General features: G+C 46.8%; 1 protein-coding gene across 3 annotated transcripts in view; it reads right to left on the bottom strand.

The window, feature by feature from the left end:
- The window catches only part of Lrig1 (leucine rich repeats and immunoglobulin like domains 1), a 102,232-nt gene that overhangs the window by 13,284 nt on the left and 66,776 nt on the right, over positions 1-22,172 (bottom strand). For all 3 annotated transcript variants that reach the window (XM_027428925.2, XM_027428927.2, XM_027428928.2), the window contains 8 exons: positions 16,559-16,696; positions 14,406-14,549; positions 12,517-12,660; positions 10,889-11,032; positions 8,533-8,676; positions 5,747-5,827; positions 2,436-2,507; positions 1,549-1,620 (listed from right to left, as the gene is read on the bottom strand). In XM_027428925.2, coding sequence (XP_027284726.1) covers positions 1,549-1,620; positions 2,436-2,507; positions 5,747-5,827; positions 8,533-8,676; positions 10,889-11,032; positions 12,517-12,660; positions 14,406-14,549; positions 16,559-16,696 — 939 coding nt within the window. The remainder of the gene's footprint in view (positions 1-1,548; positions 1,621-2,435; positions 2,508-5,746; positions 5,828-8,532; positions 8,677-10,888; positions 11,033-12,516; positions 12,661-14,405; positions 14,550-16,558; positions 16,697-22,172) is intronic.

The following is a 22,172-nucleotide window of genomic DNA, read 5'->3' as shown; positions in this document are numbered from 1 at the left end:
GCATTTGATGGGCAGGTAGTATTCTGCTGGGAGATCTGAGGGCTTCCTGCTAAGGGGATACTGTGATGGCAGAAGGCCATCAGCACTACCCATGGTAAAGTGACTAATTCATACACCACACAAGGAGGCAAGTGTCACAGGAATGAGCCCTGTGTGGTGGCGGGCTGGCTGTGGCAGGCCAGATGAAGGACCAGAAGGAGTGTCCCACTGTCAGAATCACTCCTTATCAAAAAGATACCTGTGTGTGGTAGAGTACATCAGACAAGAAAAGGCTTAGAGAACAAGGCCAGGGCATTGCTGGGAGATGGGACAGGGATATATTTAAGTTTATTTAAATTTTAGACATAGGAACAAATGGGGAGGAATAAATCTCACTTCAGCCTTTGTTCAGATGTATGTAGAAAGATTCAGGCTTTGGACCACATTCAGTACATCTACTGGGCTCAGCGCTAAGGTCTTTAGTGAAGCCCACCCCAGGGAAAGAGGCCAGGCTAGACCCAGAAAAACCATGGGCACCAGGAATGGGAAGGCTTTTGTAAGCAATGAGTTGGAGGACCAGAGAACACAGGGAATGATTTGGAGCTAGACACCAGTGAGAACACTAGCTCCTGGCCAACCATGGCATCCATAGTTAGAGGCTAAGGCCAGACTGAGTGGATGGTGGGACCATGAGCTGCCCCAAGCCCTACAGATTCCAGTCTTTTTGTCACTCAGGCAAAACTCCTCTGTCACCACTAATAGGCAGTGTTTTCCATGGCTCATGCCTTCAACCAGCCCATATTCATTGGCTTACTTTGTACATTTTCATGATTCCAACAAAAAGCGTGTTTCTAATCATTGCTTGTGAAATCTACACAAAGGCTGACTAAGGGCATAAAATAATCTGCTGTGATCTGATGGAGAGGAAAATGACCAAGCAAAGTGAATCTCTTTCTCCACTCAAAGGACTGGGCCCTGAGCCAGCCATGATCTGAGAACATTAGCAGTTGAAGGGAAACCAGGCAAGAGACCAAGGCTGAGCCTCCAGAATTAGGACATAGCCAGCCACCTTGCTCACATTCCAACAAACTCCTTCAGGAAACCCCTCTCAAATACAAAATCTAACCTAAAAGATGAAACTGGTATTCTTTAAAAGGTGACGATCCATTTTATAGAAGATATTTTATCTAACATATCAGAACAGCATTTCATAGACTCTGGCCTGCAGGCCCACTGTCTGTTTCTGCTGGTGTGCCTTTAGCAGCTGCACCCATTTGTCTGGGTATTATTGCTGCTGTCTGCTGTAATAACACATCTGAGTAGTCAGGACCCAGCCCCTATGACCCAAAAAGTCCAAACTGTTTACGATGTCAGCATTTCAGAAAGAAACTTGCCACCCCTATCCAGAGTTAAGCCCCATGAGGCATGCTTCTTTTAAAGACAACTTACATCTATCTAATCTGTAAATGACCAGAGCTATTGCACAAAGTGAGCATAATGCAATTTCAGGGCTTGCTTATTCTCAGTCTCCACTCATGTCAACCAGGGCATAGGTTCCCAGGTACTCACAGCTCTTTAAGATTCTTCATCTTTGCAAAGGCATCAAACTGGATAGACCTGATTGCATTCTCTCCAAGGTTCCTGAAATAGAACACAAACATTGATGTATAGGAACTGTGGGCCCCTGTCAAGTGTGTGGCGAGGAAGGATATTCAGGGATCTTCCAGGCTAGCCCTGGTTCACAGATGACCCCCACAAGAGCTGCCCATACCCCATGTGCCAGATCCACTGGGAGTGGTTCTCAGTTCTCATGTTTATGCAAGCACACATGATGACTTGGGGACCGAGCCAACTGTAAGAGCAGCCTTGAAGCTAGGTGGAAAGCTGAGAAAAAAAACATTTACTAAGCAGCATAAAGGCTGACCTTGATTCAAAGAAGAATAAAACTAAGAGCGAGGCACTAGAGGCATCCACTCCCAACAACAGTATGAACATCTCAGGATTAGTGCTGCCTACTTCCTTCCAAGGTCCTGAGGCAAGCATCCCAGTAGGAAAGCTCCCAGCATGGGCTAGGAATGGCTTAGCTGCTAAAGGTGATGGGTGTTGACTGGCTTTGCCAGGATAAAGTATCCTTATGAAAGCAGCAAGAGCTCAGGTACCCTTCAAGGAGTCTGATGCAGGGTGGTGTAGTCCAGCAGGTGGGAGAAAGGTATTTGTTCAAATACCAGCTTCGTTAATTAGGAGCACACCAGCAGACTACATGCTCTTTGAGTGTTCCTGGCATAGGCAAAATAAAGGCCAAAGTTGAAGCTGACATATAATGAGAAGAAAGCAGATGGTGTTTCCAAACAGCCTGTTTCTCGGTTTACAAAGAAGTGATTAAATTGCTCGCAGACTTCCCCAGCAGCCATGTTTAGCAGGCCTGTGGGGCGGGCAGAGTCTGGCAGGATACTTACAGGTGTTCCAGGCCTTCCAGCCCCGAGAATGCTCTCTTAGCCACAGATTTGATCTTGTTTCCAAACAGAGTTCTGTAGTTTCCAAACATCCAGGCCCAGAGTAGGCAGGACCAAGGAGCATTAGGAAAAATAAAACACACCATTAGGGCAGTGCTACCTGACAAGTGTCTGAGAGAGGCAGGCGCAATGCTGACCTGTGCAGGGATTACGTGGCTACAGTACGCAGGCCATTCCCACTCTGAAATGAAATACCTCTAGCATTACTACAATTTCATGCTGATGACAGACTGAAATTGCATGTTCCACTCAGTCCCAAGAGACCCCTTGTAGTGTCAAATGAAAATCACCATGGCCAGGCCATGCTGTCTGTCCTAGGACCACCCAAGGGGGTAGGAAGTTAGTTAAGGAAAAACAGGCTGGTTACTGTTTTAGTGAGAGACGTCAGAAGGCAGTGTAAACTGGTACTAAAATCTGCATGCACTGCATTGTGGGCATAAAGGGTCCCAAGCAACCAGAAGAGAACAGGAAGATGGGCAGCCATCCAGATGGCCCCATAGCTCTTTCCATCTGTCATGTACTACAGTGACCAGGATGCAGCTGTCATGTGCTTTATCCTTGCCCTTAGCGCCTGGAGAAGAGGGCCTGTACTCTAGCTTCTTGAGCAAGAGCCCAGAATTTATATGCAGTAGTTAGGGGTGTCAGTCAACTTTCCAGGTAAAGTCTGTACTCTTGGGCTTTTGAGCACAGAACAGGGCTTTTTGCAGCTCTAATCCTGGCCTTGAAAGTTACTATTCAGTTAATATACACAGAGTGTTCCTCTCACTGGGTATGGAGCTCAGAGCTCCCACCTAAGGGAGACCATAGAGTCCACTGGACAATTAAATGCAAAGTTCCTTCCTATGCTATTGAGGACTCTGATATCAGAGAGGCATCTCTCAGGACAACCAAAAGTGATGCTCTGCCCCTTCAATGTTAATGTCTTCCAGGATTTTCTAACAGGCATATTAAGCAGGCTGATGCTTGGGAAATGCCAAAACCTGCAAGGCCAGGCAGCAGTGTATAACTGGACAGAGAAGCAAGCCCCTGAACAAAGCTAGGATGACTCAACTCTTCCCAAGAGAGAGGTATTTCTTGAAGATCCCAGCAAGAACCAGGGAGGGATATGATCTGGACTAGAAGCTGGCCATCCTCCACCTATGTAAGACTGAGGCCACAAGGGAGTACAGCCTGCCGCTGGAAACTTATGGAAGGTGATGTGATGCCTGGAAAACCCAAGTTGCACCATGGCCCACCCATGCATCGCCCACCCATGCATCACCCACCACATGGCCCTGAGCTTTGGGCTCAGAAGGAATAGTATGGGGCAGAAACAGGGATGGCCTACAGGACCACTGGCTTACATGCCAGAACAGACTCAAACAGTGGAAGAAACACAGACAGAGGTGCCAAGATCCACCTGCTCCCAAGGGCATCACCAAACCACACCACAAGGCTTCATTAGAGACATATTCCTGCCTCAGGGGCTCCAGAGTCAGTTCAGCCTTTAGACAAAGCTTACTGTTTGAGCCTTTGTAGGCTGAAGGGCAAACAGGCAATGACCTCTGTACCTTTTTCTTCTCTCGTGGGCAATCTGTGTGGACGTGAAAACAATCTCATCCTGAAAGCACTTCCACAACTCACAATCTGGACTTATTACATTAAATAAACCAAATGCCCAGAAACTCAGTGGCTATGTTCACTCTGGATCCTTAGCCACAAAACTATCAACAATTAACAGCTCATGGGGCCTGAACCCCAAGTGAGTCTGCGAGACTGCCAATTCCTGCACTTACTCAGATCCCCACAAGCCAGGGCACCATGTGCTCCAGGTCCTAGTAAAAACAAACTGAGCTGTTTAGTGAAATCTCCCATAAACTAGATCTAGGAAAAAGCTGTGCCTTATTTCATCCATTAAATATTAGTCACATTGACCTCTTTTACAGTGAGGGCAGCTGTTATTTCTAATGTTGACAACAGCAATAAAGCAAATTCTCAATTACACAGTGCCAATCACTCTGCTGATATAGGCTGAAATAGGCCCTGACCTCTCAGCAGACATCTGGGGGTGTTGTGGGGTGAGGCTCTCAAGCAAGCAGATGTTGATGGCTCCCTGGGCTGGAAGGGATGGCTAGTCTGACCTCCCCAGTAAGGACTCAGATCAGACAGTGACCTCAAATGTCACTCTTTAAACCCTCTTACACATCTGGCCAGCCCAGCCAAAGGCTCCCAAAGGCCATTTCAGTGCTGGCTAAAGCAACCACGAAGGTACCATGGTGTATGTGTGTGTGTGTGTGGGGGGGGGATACTACATGACACCACAACATGTCATGGTAGGCCTTGTACTCTTATTCTTGGAAGAAGCCATGATTGGACAAGCCTTCCTACTAATGTGGAGTGCCCATCCAGGCAGGAGGCCCAAGGTCCCACTTGTGTACACTCCACATAGTTCCCTTCATGTGTACCCTACATAGAACAACCTCTTCCCTGCCAAGCAAAGCCAGAGGTGGAACTGGAGGGGGTGTGGGGGTGGGGCAGCACTGTCCTGCTGCTTCTACAGAAGTCACTAGAAGTTCTAATTAAGCACTTCTCCTATGAGGTCCAGAAATGCCCCCTCCCTCACAAGCTGGCTGCAGGAGACAGAGCCATTCTGAAACTTGGGCAAGGGAATGAGTATACCAGTTCCATATTCAAGTGTACAAAACAGAACCTGCCACCTGCCAGGCCTTGGGCTCAGTCCCTTCTCTTGTCTCTCCTGAGCTCCAAGGTTGCATAATGAAGCCCATCCTCACGAGATCATCAGCACCTCACAGACACATGCCTACCACAGCAACTGGCAAGTTCTAGGGCAGGGCAAAAACTCCCCAGATTGAATTCTTACTAGTGCTCTTGGTAATGGCTGCTTCTACTTGAGATTATAACTAACAACAAAAATACTGACAAGTGCCTCAAAACTATCAAGTTAGTCAAAGAGCTTTCACACATTTTCTAGAAACTGAGGAAGGCAACAACACACTTCTGTATAGAAGACAAAACATTTAGGTGTTTTCAGATGGGCTGTGAACAGCACCAAGACCAGCAGCCCTAAGGAGCCCCACACACGACAGCACCAAGACTGACAGTGGCTCTGGAGCCCTCAACTGGTCCTCAGCTTCTTCTCTGCACAGAGCAGAAGGATTCTTGCTGTCCTCTGTGGGCCCAGAACAGAGAGGCCCAGGGGAGCTGCATCCCCTGAATCCCAGAGCTTACAAAATTGTACACTCAGAAATACTTACAGTTTGCTGAGGTTGTCGAGCCCCATGAAGGCACCACTGGTATCTTCAATTGTCCCTGAGATCTCATTATGGTCCAGGTCCCTGAGAAGACAGAAGACAAGTTCACCCTCCCTCTTGAGCTGTGGCTTCATTCTTCACTCTGTAGGGAGACCAACCCCGCACCCAGGTTTTCACCAGGAGGCCTAAAGCATCTAGGTGCACACCAGAGGGCCCAGCATTATGTACTGCCATGATAAGTGTGGCCAGACAAAGTCCTTTTGCATACTGTGCAGTGTGACCTTGCTTCTGCTTCCAGAAAAGCTAGCACACCCATCAAATACTCTGGCTGGCTCCAGGGAGGAAAACAGTAGACACAGCACCAGCAGAAGCCAGGTTTGCACCCCACCTCCACAAAGCAGACTTCTGGCTCAACCATTCCTAATAGTTCCTGCCTACTCTTCTATTAACCACAGTCCTCTCTCTGGGCTCAACCAGGATATTGGAAGGCATAGGGAAGAAAGGGATGGCAATGAACTAGGCCTGCCCTGATGTTCCTTCAGGCTGGCCTGTAAGTCTGGGACCGGCACCCTGCTCCTCGTGAGGCCTATGCAGCACTAGACTCTGAGCCAGAGCAGACATCTGGATGCTGAGTCAGTCTTGTGACCCACTTGCCAGGACAGGAAAAATAAGGCCAACTCCTCGGTCCCAGGCTGCCTGGATAAGGTTAGTACTACCACTTCCTCCCTCAGCCTCTAAGACCAGGTCACAGTGCCCAGCAACACACCACACCTGTCAGCCAGACAGACCCCTACTCTCACATTTTTTCTTTGCAGATCTTCACAGGGCCATGGTCTCTGCACATCCCTTTCCAGAATCCTTGCAGATATAGCCAAGAACAGAAAAGGGATGCAGCTCTTGGCTCAGAGAAGAAGCTGGGAAGTCACTGCCAGTTGGGAGTGGACTGGGATGCAAGTGCAGAATGCTTGCTATGACCTTGACTTCACAGCATGAAGCTAAGAAAATGTGCTGCCTGCCATAAGGGACCTCCCCTTCAGCGAGTCCCACCCTGTCATCTTTAGACTGAGTACAGCAGGGGCCCAGGCTGTGGCTTTGTGTGCCTGTCTCCCTGCTCCAGGCCTTGCCTGCCAAAGTCTCCCTCTCTTTCTGGCCAGTTCAGCCTGAATGTTTCTGGTCTTTCTGTTCAGGCCTCTCAAGGACTCACAGACTGACCTTGGCTTCAACAGCTTGGCACTAGCTTTCATACTCCCCAGCAGTGACTCACACTAAAGCCCACTCTGCCAGGTGTAAGTGCAGAGGCCTTCCTCTAGGCACATGGTAGGCGTGCTCTCCTAGTGGAGACCATGCTGGAAAAGGAGGCTGCTGAAGATGCTCCCACTGTCTGTTATGAACCTCATGCCCTTCTGGGAGTTTTGGGCTTAAGGCTGCAAGGAATCTGCCTAATGTTTGTAACTGAGTAGTTCTATGAAAAGTCCCAGAAAAGCACCCTTAGCATCTTCTAGATGTATCAACTGGATACTTTAAAGGACATGGCATTCTCACTTCCTCTTTGTTACACCACTCTCTAATGAGACACAAGCAAGGACCTAAGACTTCATATCTCTCTCTCTGTCTCTCTCTCTGTCTCTCTCTCTGTCTCTCTTTCTGTCTCTCTCTCTGTCTCTCTCTCTCTCTCCTCCCTCCCTCCCTCCCTCCCTCCCTCCCTCTCTCCCTCCCCCCTCCTCTCTCTCTCTCTCTCTCTCTCTCTCTCTCTCTCTCTCTCTCTCTCTCTCGGATACCAGATCCACTGAAGAGCTTCAAGTAGCAGGAAAGTGACCATGGAACTGACTTGGAGAAAGAAATACACAGAAGGGGCTGGAGAGATGGCTCAGAGGTTAAGAGCACTGATTGCTCTTCCAGAGGTCCTGAGTTCAATTCCCAGCAACCACATGGTGGCTCACAACTATCCGTTATGAGATCTGATTCCCTCTTCTGGTGTGCAGATATACATGGAAGCAGAATGTTGTATACATAATAAATAAATAAAATCTTAAAAAAAAGAAACAACAACAAAAAGAAAAAAAAAGAAATACACAGAAGTCAGGCCTGGGGATGTGGCTCAGCAAAGAGAAAACACCTATCATTCACACGGCCCTGGGTTTGATCTATAGCAACATGAGAAAAATTCTCAAAATTTACAGCCAGGCTCACTCATGTAATCCTAGTCCTTTAGGGGTAAAGACAGATACAAGCTCAAGGCTAGCCTCAGTTATAAGAGTTTGAAACTAGCCTGGGTTACAAAGATCCTGTCTTAAGAAGCAAACGAACAAAAGCACCACCCTCCCTGTTCAAAAAACAAAAATATATAAAAAGTCACAGCCAGGGTTGGGGATTTAGCTCAGCAGTACAGCACCTGCCTAGCAAGTGCAGGGCCCTGGGTTTGGTCCTCAGCTCCAGGAAATAAAAAATAAAAAAATAAAAAGTCACAGCCAGAAGACTGGAGAAGAGATGCACAGGACTGTTGGATGCTGCTGCAGGTACCCTGTGTAGGCATGCTTTTCCAGACCCACACACCCTGACCTGCTAAGTATATTGAGAATTACAAATGCTTGTAAGCTTGTAATACTTAAAGAGTCCTTATCCCTCTATAGGCACCATCCTGGGAAAGAAAAGATTTTTCTTCTCAATGTTTTTTTTTTTTTTTTTAGTCAATAATATAGAAGTTTGAGTCCATGTTCCCATAGCACACCAGCTTTGGGTCCAATTCTGACTAGATGCCAGAAAGAGGGAATCTCAAGCAAAATCCTTACAAGACCCGCAGACTTTTGAGTCCCTTGAAGGCGCCTTCAGCGATGTGGCTGATGGCATTGTGGCTAAGGCGCAGGATACTGAGGCTGCTCAACTCCGCCAGGCTCTCCTCATCCAGCCGCGTGAGGTTGTTGAAGGACAGAATCCTGAGGAAGAGAAGAGGAAGACAAATTTCACCACTGAGCTATATGGATGCCCGCTTCTCTTTTCTCGTGAGCATCATGCCATGACTGGCCTAATCTCACCAGAAAGGGGATACTTAAGCAAGTCTACAGGAATCCTGAGTAAAAGTGGCCACACAGTAAGAAACCCATCAGTCAACATTCATCTAGTCTGATAACTAAATGATTATGCAGAACTACTGAGAACTACTGCTTACATACACTGAAGACACCTGTCATACAACCCAAATCTCAAGGCTCCAAGCCCCTCCATTGCTGGTCTTGGTTTAGGCAATGAAAGACCCCTCTTGGCAGAGACTGACACAGTGAACAGAAATCTGGAAGGGTACTTCACGGAGCAAGGAAGCCACAGCTACACTCTCTGCACCTGCCAGCAGAGGGCACCATGAGCCACTGCCTGGAACAGTCAAACCAGGACCTCCTGTCTTAGCAGGGTTGTGACTGCCACCCCGCTCAACAGGGACCATGCACTTTGCCTCTGTGCTGGAATCCCCGGCGCTACTGCACAGCACAGGGTTGGTTATGTGACATAATAGTTACCTACAGTTGGAAAGTTAAGTTGGAACTAACTGGTTCAAAAAGAAGCAAAATTAATTGATTGAAGATTAATGCGGATTTAAAGGTGGCAGTGACCACTATTCTGTCTCTCTTGGAGAAATAAGTCATGGTGTCTATCAATAGCAAAGATCTGGCAGGAGGCCAAAATTACATCCTCACCTGCAATTAAGGCATTTAGCTTAAAAGGAAGGGTAAGAGCATACTGGAAAGTAATGCTACATCTGGCTAAGGTTTTCTAATATGGAACAAATTACTATGACTAGTGAGTGAACCTTCCTTTTCTCTAAAGGGCACAAGAGACAGTATTATATTGCTAGGCAGAAGCAAGCAGAGGGAACTCAAGGGTCTGCCTAGGAGTTTACCTTTCCATGTGGTTCTAACTCCAGGCTCACACACTTTCTGGTGTGTTCCAGAGGACTGTCCTTACTTGGGGACTAGACTGAATACCTACACAAGGCCTTTTCCTTTCCAAAACTCCTAGTCTCCAATAGAAAACCACATGCCGAGGGCTGGTCAAAGCCACTCAGTACCGTAGGCAGTGGTCAACAGCAGCTTCTCTAGGTAGCAAGAAGCTAACCCAAAGAATAAACACTAACACAGAATCTAAATGCAATGAATACAAAGCAAGGGACAGGACTATGGCCTTTTACAAAAATTAAGGGCTAGCTAACCTATGAACTCTAGGTAAGTGTGGAGTATGAGAGACATATACACTGAGCATGATATTATCAAGAATAGAGTCGACCAGAGGAAAGCACAGGCTACGAGAGTCAGCATCAGGCTCAAGTGTCTATGTATGCCTGGTGAAGCAAAAGACAGCAGAGAGGCTGAGTAAGGTGTGGCATTCCTACAAATCACTTGCTTTGGTGGATCAATCTTTTCCTGTAGCTAAGCCTAAGGTAAAAAGAAAGAAAAAAAAAAAAACTTTCTGAACCTCTCAAATATAAACTATTGAACTACAAGGTATCTATTAAACTGAAAGAACTCCTCGACCAGGGGCAGGGACAAAGGGGCACACAATGTCTGCTGAGTCCTTGGCTCTGGCACTATAGTTTGTCTTCTCTGAGGAGATGCCTAGGCCACACACTCCCCTCCAGGGGAGTCTGTTGTTACCATTCTCGGGAGCAAGAGAACAACCTGGGGAACCTGTCTGGGAACTTCCCAAAGGACCTTAAGGATGCCTCATCTCCACACATCCACCATTGGGCATTGGGACACACACAACAGGGCAGAATGAACCCAGTGTCCTGAGAAAAGGATGGTGAGATCCCAAAACTAAACAAATCCTCCCACGGTCAGCATGTCACCATCTTTCGGTTTCACTGTCCTATTCAAATGTGACTTTTTCACTCAAGAAATACACATGAACTCAAAAGCGCTGTGATGACAACATCTAGGCTTCTGTGCCCTGGCATGTCCTCTCCTCATTGCTGTCTCCAAGCCTAAGGCCTGGGGGCCACTGGCTGCCTGTGTGGGTCTTCCTTCCTGAACACATCACCAGGTGCCCTGCCTCTGGGCTTCCTTCTCATCTGGACCCTGTGGGGTGAGTCAGGCCAGTGGTTCCTTGAGGTCTTGAGGCTTCCCTGGATACTCTGAGTGGCCACTGCCCCAGGCTTACAGCTCGTGCAGCTTCTGACAGAAGCTCCAGCCATCACGCTGAATTCGAGAGATGGAGTTGTTGCTGAGGTGCAGCTGGTGCAGGCCTGTGAGGCCATAGAGGGAGCCGCTGTTTACTTCCACCAGGCTGTTGTACTCCAGGTGCCTGCAGAGACGACACACACACACAGGATGAAGAGACTGGCATTCCCTCATCACAGAGACAACAAATAGGAGGCAGTCTGTATCAAAGTAATTGTTAGCACAGAGAAGGTAACTGAACAGAGAGAAGTATGCACATTTTGTTCCACATTCAGTATCAGAGAAGAAGTTTAAGCAACCAGAACTTGCTTTTGTACATCTGATTTTCTCTCACTACTCAAAGCAGTGGGAAGCAGAGGCAGGTGGATCTCTGTGAGTTCTAGGCCAACCTGATCTACAAAGTGAGTTCCAGAACAGCCAGGACTGATACAGAGAAACTCTATCTCGGGGGGTGGGGGGGGGAGGGAGAGAGAGAGAAAGAATCCTAAGAAACACATCACCCCTCATTTGCATAGACTTACTCAACATAAAAACCAACTGGCAGGTAATCAGTTTTCTTCTGACAACTCTGATCTCAGCCAGTGACATTTAGATTTCAGACTCCCAAATGAACATAGGAAACTGACATCCAGTTCATCGGCAGTGGAAAGCGTGAAACAGCGAGAAGAGGAGCAGGAGGCTCTTCCTGTGCGCGCCATAGAGAGCAGGCGTGTACGGGAAGGGGTGGGCAGTGGGAGATGCTTCTGAAGAGAATGGGCAACACACTGGTGACTGTGGGCCCAGGCTTCTGGCCTCAGTTCCAGCTACAAAGATAACAGCAGAAGTATAGGCTGTGATGTAATTTGCATGGGAAGCAGGGAGTATGGGACATGGCCAGCTGAACCATTGACAGGCACAGGTAAAGACAGTGGTACAGTTGTGTTCATCTGGAAGAAGCCCTTGGCAAACCCAAGAACCAGAGAACCAAAGACAGAGATGGTAAAAAGTGATGGCCTTGTGGAAAACACACTTGGGGAGGGGTGACACCACCTTGACTGCCTGGCTGTGCAGATTCAATCAAATGTAGAGGTTTAAAATCAGAAGATCAATAACTGCTTCTCTGCTGTTCTTTTTCACTATTCTGGCAACAGATAGCTCTGCTGCTGCACACATCTGGCTGGAAATTCCCCTGATAAAAGCTGCACATCTGCACTCAGTGTCTTGATTAGCTCACAAGACAGGAATAAATCTCCCAAGATGAACTATACATTTTGGTCCACCTGCACATCAAGAAAGACCATCGACCCAGCAGGAGGAAGGAAGGGACTTCCTGTAAGATGTGGGAGTGGAGAGGATGTGGGGAGGGAATCACTCTGCAACCTCAGGTCCGTGGAGGAAGTGGGGGTAGAGAGTAGGCCCAGCAGACTGGTGCAGTCCATCTTCCTTCCACTTCCTTAGCTGACCACGCATCCACTAAAAACTTGTCTTATCTTGCAGGGAAAACAACCTGAGGTTTGGTCCATTGTGCAGAAAAAGGCCCAAAGAGCAGTGGCTTGGGTCCACAGCTAGCCACCACACTCAGCCCATGCCCATGTCCTCCCAGAACCCAGGACAAATGCCTACACTTACAGCACATGCATCTTAGACAGCCCCCAAAAGGCACCATCTGTCAGCTTGCTGATGTTGTTTCGTTGAAGCTTCAGCACCTCCAAGCTATCGAGCCCCTGGAACGTGAGACCCTCAATCAGCCGAATCCGATTCCGATTCAGGTCCCTATGGAGATGAAGCCATCAGGTCAGAGCATCCCTCCCATGTACACATCTCGCCTGCACCATTCCCAGAAGTTCAAACAGGTTTTTGAGTCACTGGGGAAACTCTGGGGGAGTCTTCATAGGGAAACCAAAGGTTCCCTCAGCTGACATACCAACACACCACTGTCAACAGCATGGATGATGTAGTAAGAGAAGTACAGTGAACACTGCAGAGCTAGCTCCATGTTGGCCCCGATAAGCACCACATTTCTTCCCTGACAACAGTCACCACTCATGATTCTACAGCAGGCCCTGCGTATGACTAAGGAGATATATTCCCTTAGCTGAGGTGCTCAGCAATAGGAATTCCTACCAGATGCTTCAATCCAAGAAAATCTTAACCACTAGGTATCAAATAGTATAGCAAACCTTCCAAAACTGGGGGCATCTGATAGACCTCCATACAATGGAGAGAAGTGACTGCTTACTGAGAAGTGGGGGGCGGGGGAGGAAACACATACACACTTGGCCCCTAGTCCCAATAGAACAACCTTAGTTGACCAAGAGAGAAGAGGAATCTAGGTCAGCTGGATCCCATTAGCAACTCTGGGGAAGGTGGGAGAACACAGCACTAATTAGGAAGCCTTGGTTTTCCCCCAAATACTTCTGCAGTGTCTCATGACCCTGCTTCACACACAGCATCTTCAGCTTGTTAGACTGAAAAGACCAAGCCTAGCTCCAGCACTCATGGGGCTGAGAAAGGAGGTAGCACAGAAGCAGGACAGGCACATTCCACTTGTGCCAGCCAGACCTGCAACTGCTTCATTCTGTTTAGACCAAATTTTGAGTCTTAGCTTATTTTCCTGAAATATACTCTTCTGCTAAAAGGAAGACACATAAAAACAAAGAAACAGAGCTGAAAAAACCTTTCACTGACTGGAGAGTTTATGCTAATATAAGTTTTTTTTAATAGTTTAATTATTTTTTACTTTATGTACATTGGTGTTTTGCCTGCAGGTATGTCTATATCAAGGCATCAGATCCCCTGGAACAGGAGTTACAGACAGCTGTGAGCTGCCATGTGGGTGCTGGGAATTGAACCTGGGTTCTCTGGAAGAGCAGTTAGTGCTCTTAACTGCTGAGCCATCTCTCCAGCCCCCTAATCTAAGTTTTCTAGCAACCTTTTGCTATTTATATTATCTGGAAAGACACACAAGTCCATTCTTCTATACACAAACAAACCAGTTAACCTTCTAAAGTTTAGGGATGAAGAGGTGGCTGCCTCTGATCAGGTGAGCTTTGTACCAAACAATTCAGGAAGGTACAGATGCCTTTGTGTTCAATGCCCAGAAGGCCCCAGTACCTTAAACCTCACTAAAACCGCTGAGATAAGATGGAAACTGAGGTGGGAGTAGGGTGCATGCCTGTAATCCCAGCACTTGGGAGGTTGAGGCAGGAGGCTCAGGAGTTCAGAGAGGGAGCGCCATCACAGCAGGAGTCAGGGACTGCATTCAGAGGCGCAGTGTCAGGGAGACAAGCATGCACATGTGAGTCTTTTCCTAGGCCATCTGAGGCAGCCTGCTGACACCAGACCCAGCTCCTAATTTGCTTTTATTAGGTGTTGCTGTAGGGTCATAAATGATAGTTTATGCAGAGCTTTACCAAGGGGGGTGAGGAAGGGGTGGCGATTGGTACAGGGTCCTTGGGGAAATTTGGCCCCCATAAAGTTTGGCTAACCTTAATTAAAGTGCAGGTTTCTGTACTCACAGTTGTGTCAGCCTGGGTAGCTTGAATGCTTTCACAGGAAGCTGGGTGATCCTGTTTTTGCTCAGACGAAGAGTCAGCAGCGACCGTGACAGACCATCAAATGCTCCAGACTCCAGGCTGCTGATGCGGTTGCTTGCCAAGTTGCTGGAATGATTCAGGAGAGAAAATGTAGTGGCAGTAGGAGCCCTTCTTCACTCCTTACAGCACCAGACCCAGCTGGGTCTGCTAGGAAACATGCTAAGGCACACCCAGAGGGACAGAGCTCCACTGAGTTGTTTATCATCTCAAGGCTTCCAAGCCCATCTCAACTTGAAGACAGCGAACCTGGGGATGCTGGTAGCAAACTGTCTGATGACTAGAAGACACTGAGGCAGGCCTTGTTTTGGCACACAGCACACTGTGCTTTTGCTGGTGGGAACAACACTAACCTTCACCCACAGCAGCTGACAGCATGAGGCCTGCCTCACAAGAACCTGTGGGATCCCTTCACCACCAACTAACTAGTTTAGACTGGACAGAAAAGCCCTAGAAGCAAAAAGTCAATTGGGAGGCAAGGTCAGTGGGTTTTACACTTTGAAGAAACGGCCTTTATTTAATCCTGAGGTGGGTCTGACTGTATGGTTTACATAATGAAAATGTGCAACACTTTCAAGAAGTACTTAGAAACCTCTGTGAGTTCTTCAGAAAAAAACGAGAGATACATCTTCACAGGGCTACATTCATGCATGTCAAGGGAGCCTCCTCCAACCACACAGCAGGAGACTCTTTCTCAAAATACACAACAGTATACAACTCAGATGCAAGCAGCTCACAGAACAAATTCCATCAAGTAGTAAAAAGACAAGACAGAGCCACAGATACAGTCTTCTCCCGAGAGGCCACTCCACACTTCTCTTCCTGCCTTCCCCAGACAAAAGCCTAAGTGAAAATGCAACAGACAAGAGAGAATTTTCAACCACAATGGGTTGTGTGCCAAAAGGGAGTGAAGCACTTCTGTTCCCGCCATCAGGCAGCAGCCCAGAGCAGGGCACATGAGGACTCTGCAAATGGGGCTGGACTGTTTGTTCTTAGCACTCCAGATTAAAGAGCAATCGGTGTGATGAAGACATAGCAGTCAACAGCTGCCAAGTAGAAAGTGCCCTCTGTATCTGTGCAGGAAAAGGACAATGCAACCCAGGGTAGCACTTGGTGGCTTCTTTGTGCCACTTAGGTGGTAGCTGGACACCTTTTGAAAGCCCCCTCCCAGAGCTTTATGGAAGTCAAGGTCTCTTCTTCCCAATTCTTGTGCCTTGATGAACCACTGAAAGCAATCACTCCTCCCCCTGCAGTCTCAGAATGACTTGGAAAAAATGTGCCAAGTGGCACCTTTCCTGAGAAGATGGGTCACAGTGAGCCCTAAAGCAGCCTTGCAAATGAGCTGCAGAATAACTCAGAAGCAGCAGCAAGGTGGGATGGAATGCATTCATAACTAGGAACTGTTTCTTTAGCTTTGGTCTTCAGATTCCTCCAGCAAGCAGTATTTTCCTACCTGCAGCAAGTGCATTACATAGGTTTAACTTCTTCATTCCTGTCTACCATGCACTCAGTGTGAGGCAGATACTGAGACATGTTTTTTGTTTGTTTGTTTGTTTGTTTGTTTGGGGAGTTTTTTGTTTTTGTTTTTTTTTTAATAGACATCTAAAACTACAAAGTTGGGTAGCTGCCCTCTCCAAAGGAGCAAGCCACAGCATGGTTATTCAGATGGTCCCTGATGCTACAAGACATGCCCTTTCAATCTATCTCCCTGTGATGTGCACACACTCATCACCCAAATACTCCCTCCAAGTTTCTCTGGGAGACAGCTCCGAGCATGAGAGCAAAACTAGACTTGTAAGCAAAGAGACTGGGCCTGATTCCTGGGCTCCTACCTGAGGGCTGTCTCCCACCTGTGACACCATAGAGTACAGGGTTTGGAAATGGTCTAAAGTGGGTGCCCAAGGGATCATGAGTAGACCTCACTCTTGGCCTGCCAAAGGTCAATACAACCTCATGGACTTAGCCAAGCCAAGGAGGAGTGAAGCAAGTACCCCTTATGTGTCTAGGACTGACCCAGGGCAGTCATTACAAGGCCTGGAAGCTGAGGTACATGGTACATGGATGGGAGAGACACTTACAGCTCCTTTACACGCAGGCCATTCGGGAAACAGGAGCTTCGGATTTCCGTGATGTTGTTCAAACTCAGATCCAGCACTTCTAAGGACAGGTACGACTTCAGCTGGCGCCCATCCACACTGAGGATCTTGTTGTGTTGCCTGAAATAGAGCAGAGGATGAAGCAACAAACTCTTACCTTTCCCACTGTTTGGTTTGTGATTTTACCTTTACCTAAAATTACAATTCAGTGGCATTAAATATGTGATCTGTTTCTCTTTCTATTCCATTATCATCTGCTGGCTCAGTGTTATATATATAGGCTTTTCTGTGCAGAATAGACTCTCTGTCCAAATATTGTGCCTCAGCTGTTCCACCCAAGAGAAGAACATAGGGTGGTGACATGCCCAGTGTCCAGTGACAGATGATATGAAAAATGCACCAAGCTGCCCCAATCCAACCCCATCTCTGATCTCTGGTCCTTGGTCTTGCATTGTGACTAAAGACTGCAAGCACCAGAGTCCAGAGCTCAATTGTGTTGTTTTTTAAAAAATTTATTTATTTTTACTTTATAAGTATTAGTGTTTTGCCTCCATGTATGTCTGTGAGGGTGTTAAGTTTCCTGGAACTGTGGTTACAGTTGTGAGCTGCCATGAGGGTTCTGGGAATTGAACCCTGGTCCTGTGGAAGAGCAGTCGGTGCTCTTGACTGCTGAGCCATCTCTCCAGCCACCCACCCCTTAAAGAGCTCAGTTTAATCCATCTGAATACATCATAATACAAGTTACAGTCTTCTGACATGTACTGTATGCCAGGCATGAAAACAAATGGGAATGTGGAGAGTACAAAAATGATGATGACCAACCTGACTCTAAAATGAGCAGGAGCTCATTGCTGGGCCCAGCTGCAACCAAATCCCTGAATCTCTGCCACTGGTGACTTTGGGCCTTGGTTGTCTCACCTGAAGGATGAAGCCACAGCCTGCTCCCTGAAACCACACTAAAGCACCTGGAGGGCACTGTGGTGCTTAACTTCCTGCTCTGACTTACTTGCACCTTTAATCCTCTTTCTACAAAACCCAAAACCTAACCAAGCAGCATTAACAACTCATCTGGAGAGAAGCAACAGCCAGCAAGGGGGTGAGGGCTGGACATTGATGTGGGCTTGACTCTGCCTGAAGGGGTCACAGTGAAGTTCGTTGGGTGGTAGGTAGTGCTAGGACTGCAGATCCCAGCCACACACTCCGCCAGCTATGAGTAAACAGGGGCAGCTCTCCAACCAATCAAAAGCCTTCTGGAACAAAACCCAAAAGAGCCTGGTGTTGCTTACCAAGTGGCATCTCCTTTAAACAAACACTTGACCAAATCAGTTCCAACAGGCATAAACAAGGACCTCTTTCCCAGAAGCTCTGGGACTCCCAGGCTCCTTTGTTCTCTTCACAAGTCTCCCAGGCCCTGAAACTCAAAATGCATTTGCACAACTGTGCTGAGGGAGAGTCAAACTTTACCTCTCTAGGCCCCTCCCCAAGCTACTTCCTGAGTTCTTCATTAATGTCTTTAATAAAGGCAGTCTCTTCAGTTTTCTGATTCCAAAAGGAAAATAGAAGCTTTATTATGTAAAGTATGGGAAGAAAAAGAACAAGAAATAAAGGCCACAGCACTGGGCCTCATCCGGGAACTCTGAATACAGTACCAGGGAGCCAGGAACAGAGGACCTGGGCAGAGAAAGGACGGGCTTCACACAAAGAATCTGGCACTCTGAGGCCTGACACAAGCAAGCCCTGGGACACAGTCTAGCCTCTCTCCTCTCCCCCAGACCTCCTCTCTGTCTCCTCTGTCTTTGTCTTTTGTCTTACACTTTTTTCTTCTTTCTTGGCAGTATATTTATCCACTGAACCACATTCTAGGCCCCCATTCTGGATAAATGCCACTGTGAAGAAGACAAGACATTTTCACACAGTAGGAAAAGTTCCCCACTGAGCAGAGAAGGCAGCCATGGAGATGCAGACATTGTGGGAGTGAGGCATGAACTCTGGGAAAGAGGAGTCAGGAAGAAGTTGCCAGGAAAGGCCTGAGAGGAGGACTGAGACAGGAAGAGCCAAGTGGGGAGATAAGGAGCTGGGTCAGACTTAGGAGCAGGCCTGTTGGGCGAACCAAACCAGGAAGCCAAGTGAGTGGGGTTGCCACCAGAAACAGGAACTAGAGAATTAGAAGAGGAGCCTCAGGAGCCAGGCACCACACCAAGAGAAGCAGGTGAGCCACCTGCAGTCAGTTCCCAGCCCAGTAGCCTAACAAGACAATTGGGTAACTAGTGGAGCAGGGGAAGACACCTGCAAACCAAGCTTGGGAACTCAGAATAGGGCCAACTTGCAGATTCTGCTGGTCCTACGCCTGCAGATTTAAGCAAATGCATTCACACAAGATACTCAGGGGGAAAAAATCAGACCTGCACTGAGCATGTGCAAACTTTCCTTTCATCATCCCCAAAACAACAGTAAGACAATGACTTACAAAGTACTTGCACTGTCTTGGCTATTAAACGTAAATCAGAGTTAACTTCAAGTACTATACACAGGTACATGCAAAAACTGCACTGTTTTACATTCAGGGTTTGGGTATCTATAAAGAACCACTAAGATTCTACACAAAACATGCTGATTAAAATATCAGCAAAGGGGGCAGAAGGGACTCAGACCTCTTCCAGAGAACCTGAGTTCAGTTCTCAGCACCTATGTCAGGTTGCTCTCACAACAGCCTGTAATAGAAGCTCCAACGGGATCTAATACCATTTCTGGCCTCTACAGCCACTCTGAGACATGGAATACAGTCAACAAACGCACACACCTACACACAAAGAAAAGAGAACTAATGTTTTCAATCAGCAGAGGACTTAAATAAACATTCTCCAAAAAGGACACACAAATGGCCAACAGGAATCAGTATTTTCAAGGGACATAAGTCAAAATTAGGATAGCTACTAGCAGAAGAACACATGTGCATGAGAATGTGGAGACAGACTATGGCAAGCAGTGGGGAAGTGAAGGGTGCTTTAGGAAACAGTATGACCATCTAAAAATTAGCACAGGACCACTACCTTTTAACAACCCCCGAACAGAAGGCAGCTCTCAAGAGGATACTTTCGTGTGTCCACAGAAGTGTTATTCAGAATATTCAAAAGATGAGGCAACCCAAATGTCCAGTGGCAGGTGAATAGATGAGGAGAATGTGATGTAAACTGCAGCTGCCTAAACTATGTGTATCACCTCACACGGGATCACATAACTGAATTATGGAGGGTGTAAAAGTTTGGTAATAGATTTCTGAATGCACAACGACAAAACATTGATTCAAAACTGAAGGTGCAACGAAGCCATGATGTCTCTAACGGTGCTTGCCCATGGTGTATCACACAGCTTCACTGCAGCCTAGGTTCTGAACATTACAGTGCCTGTGCTGTGCGTGTTCACATGCACAGAAACCCAACAGCTCACATTCAAAACAACTGTCAATTACAACTCCAGTGTTTTACTGTACTGTTAACAGATATTCCTAAGAAGTGCTCCAAAATAATGTATGACTTATTGTCAGTAAATGCCTCATTTATGTATCTATTTTATACACGCAGTACACAAACATTTAATGCCCACCACTATGCAAGTTTTCTGTTCTTATAGAAACATAATCATTCAATTCTAAAAAACAAAGACTTAAATTTTCCTGTCACTACTGAGCATGTATCAAATTAGCATATCTCTGAATAATATTCAAATGCTACATTTTTTAATTGTTTCAGTTGCTGACTTCAGTTTCATACACGCACAAAAATTGTTTAGTGAATTTTGGTTTAAATTAAGATAGAATTTCTAACAATTTGTGCATGGACCTAAATTTACTTCTACCATTTCATACAAGATACACAAAATGGCATTCTTAGCACTAACAATTGTAAATTTTAAAAATGATTTATTTGTGTGTATGCACATGTACATATGTGGTGGAGGTATGCAAGCCTGTGCATGCGAACAGACCTGAAGGGAGCACTGCATCTCTCAGAGCTGGAGTTACAGGTGTTTGCAGGATGCTGAGCATTACATGGGCACAAGGATCTAAGAGCTGACCCTGGCTCTGACCCTGACCCTAAACCCTAACCCTAACCCTGAGAACTACTAGTTTGAGGCCAGGCTCAACTGTACAGCAATTTCTAGAGACTTCTAGGTACCCTGGGCTACATGATGAGAACTGAAAAAAAAAAAAAAAAAAAGGAGGGAGGGCACACAGCCACTAAAAAATAAAATACAAATATGGTTGCAAAGTCAGGAGCTTTTTAAAAAGCAGACAATGAAGACTGGTTGGTAATGGCCATGGAGTTTTAGTATTGCAAGATAGAAAATGGCTCAAGAGGGGTTGTACAACAATAACAAAAACTACTAGATTAACTGCTGAATATTTTTTAATATATATTTTATCACAATTTTAAAACAAAACAAAGTAATTCTTGCTTCATGAGACCTTGCTGAAAACAAATGACTGTAGTCTATCACTTACGGTCTCCAAGGCACAGTTATCTGTCACAGGCCTGCCTAACCTACTCCTCCACTTCACATGCTCTGCCCCATGTCTTTCCTCACACTGGGCAGGCCACAGGACCCTGTACTTCTTGCTCCTATTGCCTGGATGCTGCTTCTCCAGAGACCCACTTGTCTCATCCCTTACTCCCTGTCTTTATTCAAGGGTCACCTCCTGGTCAGGCCTTTCCTGGTTATTCTGTCTACTACGTACCCACATCACCTGCCCTACCCTTCTCTATGCTCTAATTGTTATCTGGTAAACTGGGTGCTTGCTTATCTAGTTCACCATCTTTCCCACTGTGGCATGGTGCCATGAAGAAAGACACGCCTCGACTCCCAACTCCCTCTAGGCACTAGAAGGGTATAAGTTGCAGGACAGGTGCTCAGTAAGGTCACCAATAGTGAATGCAGCTACATTTTCAAAGGGTCTAAGGGTGAGCACACAAATAGGATTCATCGGCACTCTTGCAGCAGAAACTGCCCAAGCAAAGAGCTTCAGGCACAATCAACAGGAGCAGGAAGGAGTTTGCCATGGCACAGATCTTGTGACAGTCCTGCCCAGATGCCAACACCTGTATCATGTCCAAAGCAGCCCAGCTGCTGAGAACACACAACATATTCTCTCTGGAGCTTCATCTCTGCTGTCAGCTACAATCTGGGCCCCAAGTAACCCTTCCTGAACCCACACCCAAGTTCAGAGCATGGCTGTTGAAGTTTTGATTCTGCAGTACTCTGCACCCTCCTTGACAATCCATGTGTATGAATCCTGACACCTCCACACTAGAAGGGGCACCCTTGCTCTGAAACATGCCTGATGTTACCCAAGTCCACAACCCAGTGGTGCCATTAGGTGTTAATCTTAAAGAGTCCCATTTGTAAAGTAAAATATGAAGTTCCTATAACTAAGGGCTGATATGGCCTGACATTTACCAGCAGTTGCTCATAAAAATCGAGTCCTTGTTTTATTAGTCACCCTGTATCCTCAGAAGCAAGCTATGGATCTAGTTCATAGGAAATGCTTTGAAAAAAAAAAAGTGAGAGAACAATGAATGGATGACTGGTTCCCTTCAAT

The sequence above is a fragment of the Cricetulus griseus genome, chromosome 8, assembly GCF_003668045.3.
Source record: "Cricetulus griseus strain 17A/GY chromosome 8, alternate assembly CriGri-PICRH-1.0, whole genome shotgun sequence".
NCBI lineage: Eukaryota > Metazoa > Chordata > Mammalia > Rodentia > Cricetidae > Cricetulus > Cricetulus griseus.
Note: the sequence above shows the minus strand (reverse complement) of the source record. Positions and strands in the feature narration are given on the sequence as shown.